This window comes from Brachionichthys hirsutus, unplaced genomic scaffold (genome assembly GCF_040956055.1).
Source record: "Brachionichthys hirsutus isolate HB-005 unplaced genomic scaffold, CSIRO-AGI_Bhir_v1 contig_717, whole genome shotgun sequence".
Taxonomy (NCBI): Eukaryota; Metazoa; Chordata; class Actinopteri; order Lophiiformes; family Brachionichthyidae; genus Brachionichthys; species Brachionichthys hirsutus.
Genome location: NW_027180604.1, coordinates 1,106 through 23,083, shown reverse-complemented (window position 1 = coordinate 23,083; position 21,978 = coordinate 1,106). Strand labels below are relative to the sequence as shown.

Below are 21,978 nucleotides of genomic sequence, written 5' to 3'. Positions count from 1 at the left end.
ATCATCCCTCGCACCGCTTCTACAGCTGCTGTCTTTGGAGCTTCAATAAAGCAACGGAAAAAGTCAAAATGTCAAATGTGTCATTCTTTCTGTGCGTTCACGTCCTCAAAATCCTAAAATGACCTTCACAATCATCAAAGTTAGAGCAAAAGTAAAGTATCACTATATATAATATATATACCATATATATCTCAGCTAATAGGTTTGACATCAGATACTGTGTGTTTGCACAGCTGTACATTAGCCCTGTCTGCCTGCCTGAGTTTTCCAAGGGGAAACTGTTCCAAATATGTTGTTGCTATAGCAACACAACTCCACACATAATCTAACACCAATAAACACAGCGATTTTTGTGAGCTGACACTACATGTAAAGCTCTGCCTTTGTGCCGACTGCAGAGGCCTCCGTAGGTAGGAAACGTTTGAAATTCAAACTGATCATCCCTCTTGATTCCGATACAGAGAAGATTGCATTATTTTGCATCACACAACACGCAATGGAACAGTCCCAATTTGTATTTTATTTTGACACTTTTGCATCCTAAAGCTCTGCCAGTGCTGCCTCCACTCGTTGGGCCAATTCTGCAACACACAGCAGTAGCAATCTCACCCAGCGCTAAACCCTCTGCTAATCTGCTGCCCAATTTCCTCTGTCAACCAGCAACACCACCAGGCTCCCTGGATCCCTGGAACCAGGCCTGCAAGTGGCACAGCACTCGCTAAAAGACACAGATGTTAAGACACAGTGGGAGATAGGCTGCAAATCTTTTATTGCATCAGCCATTACAAAGACATCAAGAGAAAGGGCCACAAACAAATGCCTTTGGCAGACAGGTCAGCGCGTCTGCTCCAACGACCAGGCTGCATCTTACTGGATGCCCAAATAGAAAAGAAAAGAAAACGCAAACCATATTGCAAACACATGGAACACTTAAGATTAATATTGATAATGAATGTGCACATATTAAAGTATATTTACAATACACCTTTGTTGAATACAGTGCTAATGCACACAGTAAATGAAACCACAAAAAAATCAACTTACTTTTGTTTCTTGTCAGTTCAAGTGACATTCATTAACTCAAAAGATAAATTGTGAAACTGAAGGAAGTCAAAGCACCCAAGTTAATGAAGTGACTTCTCTTAAAACAAATAAATCACGCCGAATGCATTGAATTTAAAGACTGCATTACTGATTGAATTGCTCGTTAATAGAAGTAGAAACATTAATTTGATCTTGTGAAAGTGTGTTACACACAGATCGTGCATTATCCTGCTGGATACAAAGGATGCCTATAACCTATAATGCATTAGCGGTCTAGTAGCTCTTGCATTGATTCGGGAAGGCCACATATAATACATTGGCACAAAGACAGTGGAGTCACAGAGTTCAGATTGAGACTTTCTCTACAATAAACAAACTAATATGTTAAAACAAACAAATTTACATTTTAATTTTTTTTTATTGCTGCATTATTATCTGAAGACAGCTCTCCACACACAAAGGCTCCTTTAACCCTGTGGATGGAAATAAATCCATTTTGTATTATTATTATTATTATTATATTTTTTTTGTCTCAATTTTTATGTGACTGTATTTTCTATTTAATTCACAAATCACACATTTGTGTTCTTTATGGAGACGAGGAAAGCGTTATTTATTTAAGAGGTATAACAGGGTATAATTATAATCAATATACACAAACATGAGTGATTATAATTATATAAACAGGTTAAAACACGTTTTTCTTTCAGTTTCTTAACTCGGACTGTCTTTTGCCTCATGTAGCTTTAATAATGATATGGACAGGACTTAGTTACTGCCCTTGAACAGTTTATACATTTTAATTCCAGGCATCTGATAACAAAGCTGAAGGCTGCAAGATTAATGACAAACTTTTAATCAATTATGTGATTCAGGAGGTGGCTGTCTAGACCATTGGGGCCTCTTGGGGTTTGAGGGCCTCCACCTCCACCGTGTCTCCAGCCTGGGAGCCCTCGTTGCTGAACAAGTAATATGGAGGCGTCTGTCGGGCTTCCATGATGAGGACGCCCTCAGGGGACAAGGAAGCAAAAACAGTCAGAGGGTCCACATCGATCGGGATCCTGATGAAACAGAGGAAAAGTGGAGTGAGAAAGAATATGTGTGATTTTTATGCCAGGGTTTAGATGTTGAGAGTATCAAGAAGTATTTTCCACCAAGTAAGTTTCTTTGGTGGAAAATCTGTAAGCTGCAATGTGTTCAGTATGTATAACAGCAAGAGTGGGAGGAACACAATGAGGAGCGCAGTGAGGAGAAACAGCTTAGAGAAACAGTTCACTTCCTGCTTGGAGGGCTCACAAAAACTCTGACATGTTTTTCCGCAACAGCTGCTCAAAAATATTGTTTTAATTGACACTTGATGCCAATAAACAGCTTGCAGTTGGATGATTTTAGTACTGCAAGCCTGCAAGAGAAAAAGAAATAATTGGCTCAGGAGTCTGACTGTTATTATCAACACTAAACCCGTCCTCTTCGGCATGCGCTCCGTCTGTGTCACACCTTGGAAACGAAGTGAAGCCGCAGAGAGTTTCATAAAAAAAATCCTGCAGCTCTGCGACAAAGTGGAGATGAAGAAAACACACAGTGGATCCAGGAGTGGGCGTTGCAAAAATGAAAACTCATTCCAATTATTCAGGGTGTCTGGCTGCAGTTTACATTAGTGTTTGTTTTCCTCCCATATAGCACAAATATGTCAAATATGGCAACAGATAATTTCACGTCAGGATTGTTGCCTCTTCTTTGACATGTCTGATATTGTGATATTTTCCAGAGCAGAGAGCGATAGTCAGCGTCTAAACATGTAGGAAGATAAAGTGTTGATGGGGAATTAATGAGAGATGCAACATGTCAGATTTACGTCCAGAAAACAATGATATTTAAGATCAAGTTAAAAATAATGCACAACCCTTTGGAATAAAACGTAAACATGTAGTAGTTGCGCAAACACAGAGATCCAGACAAACCCAGACAGAGTGGCCAAATATGGGCATCATAGGTTTTCTGCGAGAGCAGCCAAGTGTCTTTGAGAGTTAATATAAACATCAGGCCGCCTTGTTCAGAGGAGACGGCTGCAGATTCGCCATTCATTTACTTAAAGGAGACCTTCCACTGGATTCCCAATCCACTGAGAAGCACAAGTCAAAGGGGATGGAAAGAACGTCCTCGCAGAGGCAGACAAACACACGGGTTAAAAGTCCAAACGATCTGTGCAGCCAAATATCACATCCGCTATTCTGTTGAAATTTGAGTCCAGTTAAAGTAAAATAAAATCTAAACCCACCACAAGTTCACAAAGAAGATAAAGAAAAAACAAACGGCTCAGAAATGAGGAAACGCAAAGAAAAAAGCATAAATTAGAATAAATTAGAGCTCAGTCCTCAAATGACTCAAATAAGATAGGAAGCATCGGTGGGAAAAGAGGCAATTACAAAAAAAATGAAAATAGAGAAATGTATAACAATGATAGAAAAACAAATCCAATTTAGATAGAGCAAGCTGCGGGGAATAAGGCCCTGAAAATGTCTTCACATCATTCCAAGGCTAAGGGTGCTCGGGAGGGACAAGTGTAGGATGTGTGGGTGGAGAGGTAGCGTGAAAGACAGAGGAGGCCCAGAGATACAGATCTCATACAGACTCCCTGAGTATGTAAAGGACAACATTGTAGGGTGTAAAGAAAACTGTTCTAGTTGTCCTTATAGAAAGATTCCTTGCGTTGAGCAAGGATACTTCTGGAACAATTATAAGGTCACCTCATTCTATTGTGGAAAAATATTTGAAAATGTATCAATAAAAATACTGCACTCGACAAGAATGTGTGCTCATGATGTTAACTGCTGTCAATCAGGTGTCATCACGGTTTTTGACTACTGTACGTATATATTTTACCATATATCAGTATCTACACTTCTTTATCCACTTCATCCAATTGCTCCAAAGTTGCCCCTTCTCATAAAGTCAAATCGCTCCCATGGCCTGGTGTATGGCGCTCCGGCAGCTACCTTATCTTTCCAGCTTGGGGGGTTTATTTACCTCTGGCAAGTGTCTGTTTTATCACACACATTGATTTTGTGCAGCTGCCAAAAACCTGTGCAGGACATTTTTCCCTTGCAGAGATACTGAGGCAGAGAGGGTGAAGATGACGTGCGATGATGCTTAGGGACTGTGTGTAGCGTGTAAAACAGGGTAAAGCCCATATGCTCCTTCCCACAACACAAGATAACTCAGAAATAGCATCATAGCTATGCTTGCTTTATTTTGTTCAAATGTGCTTTTCAGGACGGTGTGAACAGCACAAATCAGCCAAGGAGGGAAAGAATCGCACCAAACCTTGAAAAAGCTCCAATCAAACGCCGCTTTTTCAACCTTACCCAGAATAAAAAGCTTACGGGCCGTCACCACAGTAAACACTGATCTGAATGCCTGTACCCGTTTTATTACCTCCGCCCGAGGAGATAATGTTTTAATGTCTTCTGGATCTGATCCAGAATGAGGTCAGGAAAAAATATTTAATGTTAACATTAAAACTCCATTTGTGAGGGTTGCTATGGTAACTTTTGCTGCAGGTTGATTTCTGCTCCTGCACAGCTGCGGAGGCTTTGTTGAACTGAACGAGACGCACCTGTTACACATCTCAGCTAATCAGCTCCTGCCTCTCTGGAAAGTTCTCTGCCAGAACATCCTCCCTGTTTCGGCAGTGTGCTTTTTGTGAATAACTAATAATGATATCAGTACTTTCTACTTCTTGCATTTAGGTCGTAACTGTAGTTGTACATGAAATATAAATATATATGAAGTATAAATTAATACTTCAACTCTTCTACATTCAGTGGAAATACAGCATTTTTACTCAACTGGATCAGTTTAAACTATTTTATCTTGTTACAGACAAGGATTTCGTATTAAACATGTCTTTAGGTCAGGTTAAGTGCCACAATTTTACCATGTATCAAATTAAAACATATATTTATTGTATTTGTGATAGAAATCCTGTAATATAATGCAATAATCAATCATTCTGAAAGGAACTCCTCTGCAAAATGAGGAAATGGATTTATACATTCACTTCAGACATTGAAGATAGCTTTCATGCCTGAGAGTTCTGTCCAGTATTTAAGTTGATATACTAACATCGTTTCAACTTTAAAGATACTTAATACATCTATTTGCCATGGAGTATTTTATCAGCATGGTGTTTTTATTTGAAAGCACTTAAAGAAATGAATATGTCCTCAAACAATTCATCACGTCAGCAGACCTCTTAAATATCTTGTCTGACATTTTGATATTTTACAGTTTTCATCTTGTCTTAAATTGTTGCTGGCAAATGATAAGCGTGATGCTTTTGGTTTAAGTTGTTGCCTTGTCAAAACTATAATGTCAATAATTCTTTCTGATAGTACAATAAATTAAACAGATTGAAATCACAGCAGAGCTTCAATATAAAGTACATTCTCAGCCACACAAACACACGTGTGCTATCTATTGCTTTCATATAACCAGAGGATTTGGGGATTGAGGTCAGTTATTTATATGACGCCACGCCCCCTTCCACCCCCCCCCACCACACACACGCCAGATTTTGCTGAGCTGAGGAGCGCAGGCCTGATCTGGGGGCTATCCAATTAAAATGATTGTGATATGAACAATGCAGGGCTAGCACGACTGCTTACTAATTAGCCATTAGGAAATTAGCAGAAAGTCAAGTGATGCAGCAGCGAGATGGCGGCTAACGCTGCCGTTTGAAGTTTCCTCCAACCCAAATAAAGCCGCTGAGCTGGCGAGCCGGGCAGTGGGTGTGGAAACCTCCATGGCCTGTTCAGCTTGGATGCAGCATGATAAGTTGGTGCTCCACACCAACGGCACCACGAAACGCCTACTGCAATATTCTGTTATTGCCAGAGGAACCGTTCCGACTCTGGAACAGCTGTTCAGGTCCAGGTTCTCTTCTGAATAAAAAAAGATTAGACTTTGAATTTACTTCCATTTTTTTATTTTTAGTGGTTGCACAAAATAGTTTTAAAACTTTACACAACCTCCAAACAAACAAACAACCAACAAAGCAGCTGCACGACTCTGCACACGTCCCCAAAACTTGGAAGATCTTGGAAACCACCATCTTTGTTTACTGGCACCATGTGACTGATCATTATTTTGACATACAGTTCCATTTTTTGATTGTTTTGCACACATATAATATACTCACTGTATCTTCTTTGTGAAATTCTTTGTCACTATGCCTCCTTCTTCCTGCTTCTCCTCGTGTTTTCCTGTACAAAGAAGGAGATAGTGAGTCCACTGACTTTAAATAACTTGAGCTCATATTTGTATAACATAAATGAGTATCTTTTTACCAGCTCAATGGGACATTTATTGTCTATCCACACTTCTGCATTCATCTATGAGCTGCTGCATGTCGTCATTCTGAATATAATACCCTTTCTCCGTTTGCTCTTCCCCCCCGAGACCTCTGGGTAGGCTCCACTGAACATGTCACAATCATGACATCTGTTTCATTATATTAACGCCCTTCTAAGAAGGATTCTTCTGGCAAACGCACCCAAACATCTTGAAGTTGAGCAACGCCTGGAAACACCCACCCGCCCCCACCTTCTCCCCCAAGCTCCAGCTGTCGGGCGAGCTAGCAGCTGCTCTGTGACTGTTAAATAACAGCCTGGCCTGTTATTATCCCACCCCTCATGTGTTACCTTACACCCCTGAAGTGACGTCTCCACCCGCCTGGAGTGCTGCACTCCACCGGGGCTCCAAGGATGGACTAACGGTCCAGGGAGGGCTGCGCTAAGAACTCCCATGAAGTCATGAGATTATTATTATTACACTTGTCATGACTTCAGACTGAAAACTTGTCCCCTGAGCTGCTTCCTGAAAATGGGAGACTCAGACAGAGAGAACGTCCTTCCTGATATAGACGTCAGAATGCTCTGTGTAATATACTATAATGTTCTGAGGCGGTTTACCGTCAGGCGGTAAATCGGTAATGCGCTGAAATGCTGGTCTGCTTTCAAGGACAGGACTGAAGCCATAAGTAGATAGATGGACAGAATGAATCACTGATTAGCTGCTCTAACAACAAAAAGAAATGTGTAACATCAAATAGTATGACTTGTCATGATTAACCCACACACACACGTACACACACACAAAAGAACAGAATAAACCGAGCAACTAGCCAGTGAGTGAGTGGAAATTAAGAGCAGCTTCAGTGTCCCATAGATTAGATAGAGAACAAAATCAGATCCGAAAAGAGAATATTAGACTTAAATGTGTCGAGTGCCAATAAACATGCTGTATAATAACCGAGCTCTGCTTCTGGAGATGATGTGACCCTACAGTTAGTTATAGTTTCAGGTGAGACAGCCGATATACGCTTCATCTCATGCATCACATCCTTTATTGGTTTTTCTATCTGGACCTAGTAATAAACAAACAAACAAAATAAATCATTTGAAGCTTGTTGACCAGATATAGGAATAAAACATTGTGCTAAGCTAAGTAAAAAGTCCTCTTAAATAAATATCACTGATTGTGCATCAGCAATTCACTTGGATCATTTTTGTTGAAATATTACTTCAAGGACGATAAAGAAATGTGTACAAATCTTTTTGTATTTAAACAACGCAGTAACTTTTTAATCATTCTCCCGGTGACTTTCACCAGGAAGTCAGTGAAAACGAAGCAGTCGTTCCAACTGAAGGATTTTACGTATTCATTTGTTCATGAACACCTCGAGCTCGTAGCGCACTCCCTGTCACATTTTTAGAACAGGGTCGAGTCACGGCGGCAGGCAGGCCCAACATGGCATTGATCGAATGACCCAACTGGCATACCAACAAAGTGTTTATAAAAGGCTCTGCGTTTGGGGGGTTCCTGTCCTCTGTGCCCCTTCATCCCTGGGTGTCCCTGGAATTCTTCTATCTCTTTGAGCTCACATGAGGAAGCAACTTCTACAAGCCGCTCAGATAATCAGCAACAGAGCTAAAACTTGACTCCAGCAGAAACACAATCTGCACGAGGGCCACTGGGTGAAAGTAGGAGCCTATTTCCAGAACATTCTCCTGTCTTATTGTAAACAGAGACTGCTGTCGCAGGCCTCGGCTTCCTTTAAATCTAAATTGAGCTCATGCATGACTGAGGGAGTGAGTCTGTAGGAATCTGGAACAGGTGTCCCAGCTTGAGGATCTGTCTGCCAAATGTGCAAGTCCCGGTCCTCAAAATCTGTCCTTTAAGGCTGAGGCCAAATCTCACCGCAGAGACTGAGCTGCTTGAAATGTGGTGCAAAAAGTGATGATATTTGGTCAAGTTACTCAGCAAGATGCTGTTTATTGTGTCTTTTTAAATATTTATTTTTGAAAATTATCACGGGTTTGGAATGTAATTTACTTGTTCATTCATATATCTGTTTGCTGAAATAAAAGAGAGTGAAAGGCTAAACTGTTGCGATGAGGTATTTCAGATCCTCGGATGTCAGGAGTCTAAATGTCATCAGTTGAATCGCAGACTGTCAAAATGTGTAATAAAATAATAATAAAATAAAATATTAATCTGATTAGAGCGCTGTGTTGAATAAAGTCAAGTGGACTTGTAGGAAATGCAAGGAAAGGGAAAAGCTTTATCCTCGTCATCTACCACGTCTGCATGGCTAAGAATCTACACAGATAATAATTTGATTACTTATTACATTTTAATTATACTATAACTGTTCTATATCTACTGTTATAACCCAATGTCTATTACTAATTGCTGTTTAAAGTCATTATCTACACAACCAGAGATCCGTAGCTCTCAGACAAAATAACAATTTTGTTGTCTTACAAATCATAATATAGATATTCTGTCTTAAACATTCTAGAATGAAATTCCTAAAATTGTACTAAGCACTGATGCTGATGGCATGACCTCACCGTCAGCTGTTCACCCCTGCAGGGATGTTTTTCACAAGCAGATTATGTTTATTTTTAACTTATTTACCAACTTTTACTCGTCTAAATACTATTAATCAAACATTGAGAAATGGGAAAAAGTAACTAATGGCATCTTGAATGTAAACTAAACTTATCGAACTTATTAAACACATATAACATACATGTATTTTTTATCTCAAGAAAGGCTTGCAGGCTCATCCGAACGGCCCCAGGACCAGAACTCACCGGATACTTCTACAAATCCGTCTCTCGTTTTGACGCTTAATTCTTCCGGTTTGAAGCTGTGGACGTTCACGCAGACCTTCCAGGGCTCGCCTCCGGTGGTCGTGGGCGAGCTCCGGGGGGAAGACTCCCCGTACCTGCTGGTGTACAGCGTGGGGCCTCCCGTGGACTGGCGCGCCGGGAAACCTGTGCGTAAACTGCTGCCGAAGGGCGACGGGCCGAGGCGCGTACTGAGCCGGCCCGGCCGAGCCCAGCCGGGCCAATCCATCGCCAGGTCGTCGTGGAAGTGTGGCAGCCCGAAGTCATCGTCCATGAACCGAGACGCGAGCTGATCCCTGAACGGAGACTCTCCGAACGGGTCCCTGGGAAACCTCTGCCGGGTCCCCGTAGTGTAGAAGTCTCCCTCCGCCATGGGTTCAACTCCCGCTGCTGTTCTAATAAACAATTTGAGCCAAGCAACTCGGAACCGAAACTTTTATATTTTGGAAAAGAAAAGAAAAAACAAAACAATCCCTGCTTGTGTCTATGTGTGGCAAAACTTTCTGATTAGACGCATCACAATTACGCACGGATCCAAGCGCCGATCCAGAACCCGCTGCCCCTTTCTAGAGCCTCTGATCCTCCTGGCTGTGGGTTTTATACCGGGCAGCGATCTTCCAGTCTGCACACAGCAAATGTCGGGAAATCGTTGGGTGGACCGAGAAAGATCCCACACTGCAAGAAGTATCCCTTTAAGACTTTGGATGCCGTCTTAAAATCTTTAAAAATCATTGAAAAGTGGATAAATAAATCTCGATGCGTTTCCAGGATTGGTGCCTCACATTTCTAGAGGGCTAATAAACACCCTTAAAGAATCATTTGAAGATGAAACGACTTGCTTTTGCGGATATTTTTTGCAGAGCAGTCAAACAGCTGACCAAAGACCAGCCTCCCTTTTAAGTTGCGTGTCCCTCCCGAAGGTTCGAGCCCCGCTTCGTGACGCACTGACCTGTTAATAGCAAACTAACACAGAGCTTCGCGTCAAACTGTGACGTCACTGTGTGGAGGAAACAAAAAAAAAGCCAACTCTCTGAAGTTGTGGTAAGTAGAGCGTTTTCATCGGTGTGCGTTTCTCACAGAAACCAGAATGATTTATTCAGAGCCTGATTTGTTATCTGTTCTAAACAGGCAGTCAAGTTGACTTCATGATACAGTTCAATATCCAGGAGATATATTACGACAACGTTGATTTCGTACTGACACACGATAGAAGGCGACTTTAAACAGGGAGAGTACGCATAAATGAACATTTGAGCGCTATTGCTATAAGAGTGTTATTGAGAGAAACCTTCAAATAACAGAATATCTTCTGCACAAAGACAAAGTCCATGGATTTTTGCCTGACAGGCATAATGTCTGCTTTTTCCTTTCCATTGGACAATGCATCTTATCCATATACTATACATTGTAACACCCAACAACAAGGCCAAATCACATTCTGAAAGTCAAATAGTTACAATGTTTGCATTATTTGTACAGTACAGATTACCACATTAATCACAACAATTTATGAAAACTTTACATTGTTAGATGAATAGAGGGCCATTCGTCCGGCTTCCCGTCTTAAAAATATATCTCCATGACCTCCCTCTTCCTGCTTCGTGTAGCCCCCCCCCCCCATTCGTCCTGTTTAGTTGACATGCAGGGAAATAAATTGAGTATTGGGTGCACAGAAAAAACAGTCCGTCAGCCCTCGAGCAGTCATGCAGAGAAGATGATGGAGTGAAATTACACTTTCTCAACACTGAGGCGGACAGAAGTTCAAAGTATTTTATAGATTAAAACTAAAGTTTAAACAACCTTAAACATGGGTTAATTTTAATAATTTGACTTTTCAGAAAATATGCTAAAGTACCTTTCCGCTCAAGTCAGATATTAGGACTGATGTCACTCTCATGTCTATATATTCTAAATGGTCATTTTAAAGGGCTGGTTGTCAGATAATTTTACCGGTAATTAAACCTTTTATTTCCACATTTTCAGTCTGTATGCTACATTTCCTGGCTGTAGTTGTAACAGACAGAGGTTTGGCATCAATCTTCTGATCAAATCAGCGGGAACACGATGAAACATATTTTGTAAAATGTTAAATCTTTGTTTTGTAAAAAACAAACAAACATTCAAATCATCCACGTTTTGCTCCTCCATATTTTAAACACCTGCTTCGACTTAAAAACCCAAGAATAAACTACAGCCGCGTCATAATAATTAGAAACAGATAGCTTTGCATAGAAACATTGATCATCACTGACATGGACAGCAAATCAATAAATATTAAATAAGCATTAAATAGAGGGATTCTCTGCAACTATAAATTAAATAGTAAATACAAAACACATTTAAATACTTGATTCCAACAAGTACATTTAGAATCACTGCTTTTTATAAGTTAAGATTAATTTTGAATTTGGTGCGGCTAAATTAATGCAGCTTTTGAAATCAATCAAGTATCAAATAAAAACTCAGTCTGATATACAGTATATAAGTACAGACAGCTTAAAATGACAGTTAAGTAGGTATAAAGCATGTTTCCTTTTGAAGTATTACATGTTTTACTTGCCATGGGTTTTTGAGGAAAATACACACTAGGTTTCAATTACAAGTTGTATTACTGCTCTCTGCATGTTGTATTACATGGACTGACACTTCAACTGTTTTCCACCTGATCAGAGGATAAATTAATTTGACATTTGAGCCGACAGGCAGTTTGCCTGCTGTCAGGTCAGCCTCGCTGATTTATTCTTCAAAGGAAACCTCTGTTCTCTACCTTGTGAAGTACTGAGATCAGAGCAAAAATCCTTTTCCTTACTCCTGACAGAAATCTTTCTGATGCCATTTGTAAATACGCAACTCAAACTTTATGATCAGCCGGTCAGATCATCATCAATATTTCACTTTCCTGCATAAATCTACAAGATACAGACCCGACATGAGGCAACAAGTACCAACAGGCTTTGTTTTGTACAATCAATTATAAATATATTTGTTTTATTATTTGAAATGATTGTTTTGAAAGAATGATGCATTGTGAAGAAGTGCACAGGCTAAAAAATATGAAAAACGTAACAACACAGAAAATGTACTTTTTCTTTTGGACAATTTCTACTGTAAATATGTACAAGATGAACCATTTGTGGAAGCCATGATATTTCTGTGTGATAGTTTGTCTGTGAGGAATGATCAAGGTATTTATACAACAGCCTGGATTGTGGGGCTACTTAGATGCTGGGGGCAGTTCACTGCACCTGGGGAAATCAGTGGGGTTACTAGGAGGGTAATGGGGGTACTTCACTGACCCGAGAGGAAATTCCAGAAGATGGTCATCAATGATAAACTCATTAAAAGGCTGTGGGAATCTTATAGAGAAGAGTGTCAGAGAACACTCGCTCTCCATGCTGCATGTGTTAAAGAGATCTGAGTCATCGTACCGAGTCTGTAATTCTTCAGAGAATTAGCAACGCTCAACACTGAACAAGGAAGAATTTCTCTGACCCCATCTCAGGTTGTTGGAGTTCTGATGCAAGAGGATGCAGTGCAAGAAAAAAACAAAAAATACATTCCAGGGTCTCCTTGCTGAGTGAACAAAACTGCATCAGTGAAAGACATCGTCAGACGCCCTGCTGGGACACTTCCTGTCAAGCGATAAAGCAGAGCACAGAGACGTACACAGTCGGTTGCCCCAGCATAAGACTTATCCGGTCTCATTTGGAAACACAACGGGCGCCTTGGTCATTAAAAGTCTCTACGAATCCTAATGCCTGATTTTCTTGCGTTTGTTCAACAAACTGTGACTCCTGCTGCGATTGCGGCTCCCAAAAATGGAGCTCCAGGATGAGCTACGGCTGTAGCTCCTGTAGGTAGAATAGCTATGGCTCCTGCTTCGAGACCTGCTCCGGCTCCGGCTCCTGCTTCGAGACCTGCTCCGGCTCCGGCTCCGACTCCGGCTTCGGCTATGGCTCCGGCTCTGGCTCCGACTCATGCAGTAGATCGGGCTGTTGCTACGGCTGCGGGTGAAAAGGCTGCTCCTGGATGACAGGCTGGTTGACCGACTGCTAGAGGAGGGGCTGGGTCGGAAGTAGGGGATGGGTCGCTTCCTGGCACTGTGGGAAGTCAAAAAGATAAGAGTGGTAATACTGCCGTGTGTGCATATTATTTAGATCCTGCACATTATGAGGCCACTGTCTTGTCATCAAAGAAGACCCTGTTGGTCACCTCAGTTCTGCAGAAAAAGGTGCTTTAACCACTTTCATTATCACTACTTTAAGCAAACTAGCAGACACTCGGAGAGAGAAAATAACCAGTCCTGTTTTGAGAATGCATGGACCTTCCTGTTGCGAGGACACACTGCCCCATAAATAGGCCCAGTTGAGGCCCGGTTTATGGTTGACAATAATATGCTCTGTAGAGCAGAAGGGACCTTCACAGTCAGGTGATAATTCAGGAGGATTTGTGACTTCAATTGAACCCTTCCATTTCTACTCATTTGGTGCCTAATTAATATGAAACTACTGATCAGGACATAGTTACAATGCAGATCCAATCCAGATGAGTGGAGCCATAATTACATAAAGTCTGTTAGGAAACCGGGTGTTATCTCTGACTGTATATCACTTGTCAGACAGCCGTAGGGAATGCCAAAGAAAATTGGCACTGACCATGCGACAAAAACAAACAAACGCCAGGCTTGTTTTTGATTCTTAAGCACCTATGAGGCTCGGAGCTGACGCTTGTCTCGTCCTCGGGGATACAGCTCACCAACATGACAGAAAATCCTCCAGCATTACATTTTTGCTGTCTTTAGGCACGATCATATTTATTAAAGTTGTAAATAATCCGGCTGGGAAACCTCTACCTTGTGATTCGGCGTGCCTCAAGATGACTTGGGGAGTCTCTCCTTCGTTTCTTCATGGGAGAGAAGGATTTGCGTCTTCGTCTCTTCACACTAACCTTACGTGCACGCTTCGCATTCTTCTCTCTGGAGTGGGCCGTTCTCTTTCTGCCTCGTGGTCTTGGAGACAGAAGTAACAGTGTGGAAATTCATCAGAATTCCACATAAGTACATATAAAGAAATCTTCTTGTAGAGAACTAATGAGGAGGCGTTATCTGCTGAACAGTTTTGTTGTGTTTACCTGTCAGCGCTGTATCTGGAGTAGCTTCCTCTTGAGCTCAGGCTGGCGATGCTGCCTCGTCGCCTCAGATCACCAGAAATACTGGGTGAGCGTGAGCGTGAGCTGACAATGACACAAAGGACAATTATTTCCTATATTCCACTGAGGCAGCTGCAGCTAATTTCCATCCACTTCTTTCTACAATTATATGACACCTGTACATGCAATTTTTCTTTTGAACTCTAATGCTGAATTATGAATTATGAATTATTATGCCATTTCCTTGTTTTTTTTCCCACCAATTAGCATTCCATTGGTGCAGCAATGCTCGAGTGCATGAGAAGGCATCACAGTGTGGAAGAAAAAAAAATGCTTCAAATGATATTAACAAACAGATGTTTTGTAGGTATAAATTTCAGTGTGGTCATCATATTATTTTAGAATATGCAACATTTCATGGACCTCTACAACAGCAATAAAGATATTTCAGCCTTGACAGCTCAGAGGAGAAGAAATGGGAACCAGTCTGGGATTGTTTGTACCTTAACCATGATGACACCAAGATGTCTCACACTTCCACTTTTTCATGAGCAAAGTGGAATACAAGTGAGTGGAGCTTTTTCTTAACTTGGGGTTTAGTTAACGCTTTTGACGTAAAACAGAAAAGCAGTTAACCTACCTGAAAGATGACAGTGACAAGCTTCGAGAATAGTGTCCGGAGTTCCTGGAAGTCCCAGAGGATCTGCTCCTGCTCCGACTCGATGACTGGGCTTTCAGTCGCCTACGAGTTGACTTGCTCATCCTCTGTGAGCAGCTAGAGGTCTTTGGAGTTCTCATGACCTCTACATGACATCCCAAGGTCATGTGGTTTCTGCAAAAGAAAGTCATTTAGATGCTTCGCTGCTTTGAGTCACAAAGGTGTATGCCTACTTTGTGTTGTTTTTGAAAAATGCTGAACTGTATGCACATTCATGAGTGAATAAATCAAAATACTATATTTTAACACATTACCTCTTTCCATTTCCACTGAAAATGGTTGTGTCCTCCCCATAAAGTTTGCACAGGGAAGTGTAGCTGGTGACAGAGTTTCCTGAATCAGAGATGTTATCTCTGTCACTGAACTGTAGCTTTTCTGGCAAGGCAAGATGTTTACAGCAGTTCCTCTTGTTGTCAGAGGCACTCGTCTGAGAAACACCAGTTTTGCTCGACGGGGGCGAAGATGTGTCATTTCCAGAATCGTAATCGTGTGGAACTTCTGTCTGTCTCGAGAAATGCTGAGGCCCTTTTCCATGTAAGAGCTTCCTCCCCATTTTTGATGACAATATCTGCAAACAGACAAGCAGGCTGCAGCTTAAAACCAATTGTGTATTGATAAATGGAACCTGCTATCAGCTCCGATGCATCGTCAGTACTATAAGTACTAAGGCATATCGATTCCCATGAGAACACAAAAAAGATTTTTTTTCCCTCTGGATAGAAAACTTTGAAAAATAAAGACGTCATGCAAATTTGAAGCATGCGGTTAACCTGAAAGTAGCATCTGATCTCAACTTAAAAGGAAAGAAATTAACAAGAAAGGAATCTAGATCAACTAAAACAATGATATGAAAGTAACAAGAAAAGAGCAGAGAAGAAAGAAAACCTATGCGAGAGGAAACTACCGGCTCTAACTTGAGAGAGGAAAACAGGAGTAAACAATAGCCCCATTGAAAAGCCTCATTTAAGAACACGGAACAAACATCACAAAATGTATTGTATTATGTAGAAATGAAAAGGATTGCAGACAAAGAGAGTTCCCATCAGTCTAACTAAGAAAGCCCTCAGAATGGGACAGATGACTGTGCTCTTTCTCCCGAAAGAAGTAAATGATCAACCTGCACCGACCTACAAGTACATCCCTAAATCTGCAGATAGCATCGACTTACCAATCAAGAATTCCTCCTTAAGTAGGTAAGGTGTAAGAAAAAGGGAAGAGCGGGCAACATAAGTGCATCATTAGAGTCGTATATTGCAAGAAAAAGACAATAACCCTCTCTTCAAACCCAGTGCCAGTTAGTTATATTGGCATGTTGCCTTTTCTTTCCTTAATGGTGCATTGAGTTTTTTCATTGAGCGAAAAATCAGAGAATCTTTATTAAAAAAAAAAAAAAGGTTTAGCTGCAGAAGTCCAAAGATTGAAAAATATAATGACTTTTGAAGGATTAGAAAATTGTGATCTCTCTTTATTGATTTCAAGACATTTTTTTTTGTCAGATCTGTCCTCTAAAATGTTTCCCAGCGTGTGAAGGAGCCACACACACACACACACACACATACACACAAGGAACAAAACCAAAAACCCAGATGAAAACTCGCAGCTATGAACAATCTGGGCAAAATATTTCACTCAGAAATTTGAAACACATTTTCTTCCAAGGCCATCTTCAAATATTTAAAATCTCAACTCTTGGTATTTATGTTTAGGGTCTTGCGTGTTTTTATGTCCTTTTGTTGTCATACAATCTAATCACCATTTATATTTATTAAGATCAACCAAATATTGATTTTGAGGGTTTCTCTGTCCAGTCATACCGACCTCTCCCTCTATGGATCAAATATCCTTCTGCATTACTTTTACAGCTGGATTTGTTTGTTCAACAAAATCCATAAATCAAACAGCAGTGCAAAATTCCATCAGTTGGTTACCAAAGTGTCGCCTCAGTAACCAACTGTGCAGTCTTCATGTAATACTTCAGGATATAGAGTGCGAGGCATGATTCAATTTATGGATTAATTTATTGAATTTCAATTCAAACCCTGTGGCGTATAATTAAAAACATTTGTTGTGCAATTAGCATAATTTAATGATTGCTGGAGAGAAATTAAATATATTTCATGCCCCAATAAGCATGAGATAAAGTGTTTAATAATGTATTAAGGGAAGTGGAGAAAAAAGAACAATTTCTGTGGACAAATTTAAGCATTAATAAAAAATGAGAAGAAAAAAAGGATTCTTGTTAAAACTTGCCAGTCCGAGATTGATGATGCTTGTGTTTGTTTTGTGTTTGTTTCATCTCCATGTCAAGTCTGCAGTCTGAACAAATGAAACATGCTCAAAGCTTGACATTAAACAGAGCAACAAGCAGTCTGAGTGGCGATAAAGTGAGACAGAGATACTTTGTATTCGTTCTTGCTTCCAAAATAAGAACAATATAAAAACGCTCTTTTAAATGCACAGCAGGACATGAGTTTCTGGATTTGTCGAGATGTGTGGCCTCTTTTTCCTTTTGGCCCAAAGTGGAGAGAAGCTGCTGATAGTTCCATATTCACTTAAAGTGATCACTCTATGCTGGTCTACAGCTTCAGCCCAGTCGCCTTCATTTTATGCTTGCATTAAATGAGCGTAGTAAAAGGCGAGTAGGATAAACAGATGGTGCACTTCAGAGACGTCCCTAAACCTAAAGCTCGATGTAAGTCAGCACCGCCTGCTGCACGTTTGATGACAGCAATAATAATAATAATGAAAAACAAACACCTGTCAAATGCAGAAGGCTATCAGCTCTGTTTGAATAAAATTATTGCCCTCTATTAAGCCACAATGTTTAATATCCAGCCGGTGAGCTATGCAGTATACAGGGCTGATAAACCGGTGGGACCTCACTATTACTTTATACCAAGTGTTTGTTTTTCCTTATTATTATCATCTTGACAATATAGCACAAGGATTCATTAATACATTATCAGTGTTGCTGCAGAAAATGCTCATAACTTGTCATACTACGAATCATACATGCGTGTAGAGAAAAATCGCTCTTGCCAATAAAATATTTCAGCGCTATTATTACTACTATGGGGAGTCTTCGCCAGCAAGTACTTTACAGTGTTAGTCAGAAAACAGAAGAATAACAACTGATCAAATTATTGCAAAATAAAAGATTATTAAAAGGAGCTCAAGGTAAGGCCATGCACAGTTTCCATTTGATTATTATAATTATATTATACTCCCTCAACGGATCCCCACAAGGGAAGGATAATCCATGCAGGGGAACCATCGTCTGAAGTTCTATTTCAACTGAAAATCAAATTCTAATTTTGTTGTCTCCCCGCATTAATAGCAAGCGTTAAACGTTTGTCTAAAACGGGTGCTTTACAAATCTAAATAACAGGCTAAATATGATTTTGGGGAATAATCTCCCACCCCAAATGGCCATGAACATAATAAGTTGCTTGACATGGCCATAGCTAAACAAACGGTGGCACCAGTAAGAGTGCTCGAGTGTACTTACGGTGGCGGTTGAGAGGGCGGGGCGATATTTAGGAGCCTTTTTACACATTGATTTGGTTACAGGTCTCCACTTCATGTCCATGTTGTCGTGGACTCCGTTGGTGTCCTCGCCTACAGCTGCAAGGTCCCCTAATGCCTGATGCACCACAGATTTTTGCAGATGTTGTCTGTGGGAAGATGCTAGAATCAGTTCTCCGTTACTGCCAGTCTTCACTTTAGTGAGGTTTTCTCTTGTTTAGCTTTGGAAATGGCAATTCTAATCTGTATGTAATAAAAGAAAACAGTAAAGGAATGGTTTCTTGAGTGTTCTGTAAAGATGCGTCATTAATTAGGTGTTGAGTTTCAGCTGCAAAACAGTTACCACCAACAAGGAGGTTATGCATTTGGCAGTTTGTTTGCTTTTGATATTCTAGTAACATCACAGGAAAAGCAAAAGCAACCAACTAAAAACACCAAATTAATTAAAAAACTGATATTTCAGAATTTTAACTGGAAAAGTGGACCTCAGCTTGCATTGATTTTTACTCACTAGTAGCTATAAGAGATCATCACGCTATCAAAGCTGTTCAGCATAATCCATAAAACCTGTGAAGAACAACGCCTGTCAAATTATTAAATTATCGCACATCCAAGGTTTTGCAAAATGTGCATCGATCTCTGGAGTGAATTTAGGCCATTTTCTGTGAAGCAGCGATAAGGCTGTGCCTGAGATCAGGAATTCACCTCTGCCGTATCAGTCATCACCTCGGGCTGATAAGATTAACTGTGTGTGTGTGTGGAGGGAGGGAGAGGGGGGGGGGCATGGGTTCTTACCTGTCCTCTGTGTAAGAGTGGCAGGAAGAACTGTCTGACTCTGACCTCCGATAGCGTCGTCTCCGCTGAGAGCGAGTCCGTGAACTGAACGGCGAACAGAACGGGGGGGAAGACGTGAGTGGATAATGAGTTAGAACACTTGGGTTAGTCGAGCAGCAGGATTTACAGGAGCAGGAAAGGCTGCAGGAGAAAAACCGAGGCGTGCAGAGGAAGCTGCAAGCTAAACATCTGGACTTAGCGCTGTGCTTCCAAACAATGGACCGCTCATCCAAAGTGGAATTACACATTGTTGGAAGATCACAGCATGAAATTGGTTTCTCCTAAACCTCTTTCACCTCTTGTTTCCTCTCTCTTTCTGGCTAAAGCTTTCAATCACTTTTCCTCTGTTTGATGCTTTTTCACGCCGCTTTGCTCAGAAAAATACAAACTGTTGTCGTTGTTGTTTTTCTGTATTCACCGTCATACCCCCTACATTAGAGGATCCTTTGCCTTTCCACAGTTAGCAAGGAGTGTTCTGAAAAGGCTAGGGGGCGGAGGAAAAGGGGGGGGTCAAAGGAGTCGTGTATGATTCTGATGCACAAACTGACCTCTTCTTGTGTTTGCGCTCATACTTCCGCTTCCGTCTCAAACTGGATGAGCTGGTGGGATGAAAAAAGAGCAGAATCCAGATTGAGGACGATTAAAACTGACAAATCAAAATTATCTTCAGTTAAAATGCTTCAGTACCAATTATATATCCTGCAAGAATAATACACAAAATCCCACAATAGCCATTAACACATACCTGTGTTTGGACTTTTTCGAAGTATACCTGGAATAAAGACAAGATATTATTTGGATCACGATTAAATGCCATGCCATTTTGCTCGTGTTGTTGCAGAAAGCTAGAACTATACCGATGCCGCCTGCTTTTCTTGGAGGTCTTCTTCTTCTTCTTTTTCTTCTTCCTCATCGGCGACAGGCTTGGGGAAGGGGACCTGGTAGGAGAGGGAATAGACAAGAACGCTAAGCCTTCTCCTTCATATTTCTCAATTTTGGGAAGCAAGACAAAAGGTGGAGAGCAGGGGTCCCCAAACTATGGCTTGAGAGAGACTGATTTTGGGTGTGAGAGGTATTGCGTGTGTGATACTGGATTTTGGTTCATGGGTTAATTATGTGGCTGCTGGTTTGGGTGTGTGTTTCTAGTTCACTCGATTCATGTCACTGTGTGTAGTTTATGGTGAGATGAAGCCTCATGAGCAGGGGTCCCCAAACTACAGCCCGCCTCCACATTTGGCCCGACCCCCTGAACAATACCAGAGACCTTTTTTCTGTGACGAAGCCGGAAAGGGTTATTTGGTTACTATTTATTTCCTGACTTTTTTTTTCTGTGAAGAACGGGTTATTTAGTTATGTGTGGCTGACTGGAAAACAATAAATGTTTTGGCACCCATGCGATCGTCACACATTTACTGTACAAACTGACCCCGGCCCTCCATCAGAGAAGGGACAAGTTATGTGGCCCTCAAAGGAAAACAGTGTGGGGACCCCTGGTGTGTAGAGTAATGTGTCTCACTACAGACTCATCTCATCTGGAGAACTGACCTTTTCCTTTTCTTCTTCCGATCAGACTTTCTCTTCTTCTTCTTCCCTTTGGCTGGAGGGTACAGTTCATCATCAAAGGAGGGGCTGCAGAGACAGAGCAGAGGGGACACCTCTATGGAGTCTCAGGGGGAAGAACATATTATTAGTCTAATTATATAATTGGGTCCAATTTGAATCTAATTGTCTCTATATTTGGACTATGCTGGGTTTTAATCTGTTCACATATATTTTTAATTTCAGTTGCTTCCACCAACAAGAAGCCATCAGCCACATTTATTAAATCTGCACAATATCTCAAAAGGTTTCCAATGACATTCAATGATATTTTGTGCATGAATAATCTTAACTCAATAAAGTTTTGATAACATTTGAATACAGACTCTGTTACAAATTCACTTCCTTCAACGCTGGGAGATTTTTATAAATATAATTAAAAAGATACTCTGACATGGACAACGCACGTTGTTCCACCATTATGTGTAAATCCAGACCCAGGACAAACATTGGATTTTGGAGGGGTCATTATAAAGTGAGGCCCGGCGATGAGCTGGCGTCTCATCCGGGGTGTACTCCGCCTCTTGCCCTTAGCCATCTGGGACCCACAATGCAGATAAAGCAGCTGTAGATGAGACGATTGCGGTCGTCTTGTCTACAGGAGATGGATGAATTATATATTCGGCTCCATTACGGTATTGGAGCGTGTAGAGACACAGCCGAGATAATGCAGAGTCAAATGTTGCGTCTCCTACACTTTCCCGCAGAAACCTTTGTAACCCATTGTGTATAAACGTTTGCAGAGAGACCGTATTCTAAAATAATCTGCATCTCTCATTTCCTGCATCACGTAAATCCAAGCACAAAGGATTATCTGGAAGACAAACGTCCTGCATGAGGTGATTCCATCACAGCAGGATGACTAGGTCCTACCCAGACTGATACAAGAACAAAACCGATCACATGCCAGTG

At 41.0% G+C, this 21,978-nt stretch overlaps 2 protein-coding genes across 2 annotated transcripts; both read right to left on the bottom strand.

Annotated features, from left to right (window-relative positions):
• Positions 1 to 752: 752 nt before the first annotated feature.
• LOC137916154 (heat shock protein beta-8-like) lies at positions 753 to 9,835 on the bottom strand. Its single transcript, XM_068759246.1, has 3 exons — positions 9,207 to 9,835; positions 6,245 to 6,308; positions 753 to 2,105 (listed from the first exon to the last, which is right to left on the bottom strand). Exons 1-3 carry the CDS (start codon positions 9,613 to 9,615, stop codon positions 1,931 to 1,933), a joined length of 648 nt encoding a protein of 215 aa, XP_068615347.1. The 5' UTR covers positions 9,616 to 9,835; the 3' UTR covers positions 753 to 1,930.
• Positions 9,836 to 12,993: 3,158 nt separating this feature from the next.
• On the bottom strand, positions 12,994 to 21,096 carry LOC137916155 (serine/arginine repetitive matrix protein 4-like; the record flags this gene model as incomplete). Its single annotated transcript, XM_068759247.1, has 12 exons — positions 12,994 to 13,170; positions 13,255 to 13,342; positions 14,095 to 14,250; positions 14,373 to 14,474; positions 15,031 to 15,222; positions 15,363 to 15,676; positions 18,617 to 18,782; positions 19,429 to 19,512; positions 20,016 to 20,066; positions 20,213 to 20,239; positions 20,325 to 20,405; positions 21,013 to 21,096. Coding segments are annotated over 12 exons (1,522 nt in total), but the record flags the coding sequence as incomplete, so codon positions are not given.
• Positions 21,097 to 21,978: the final 882 nt, after the last annotated feature.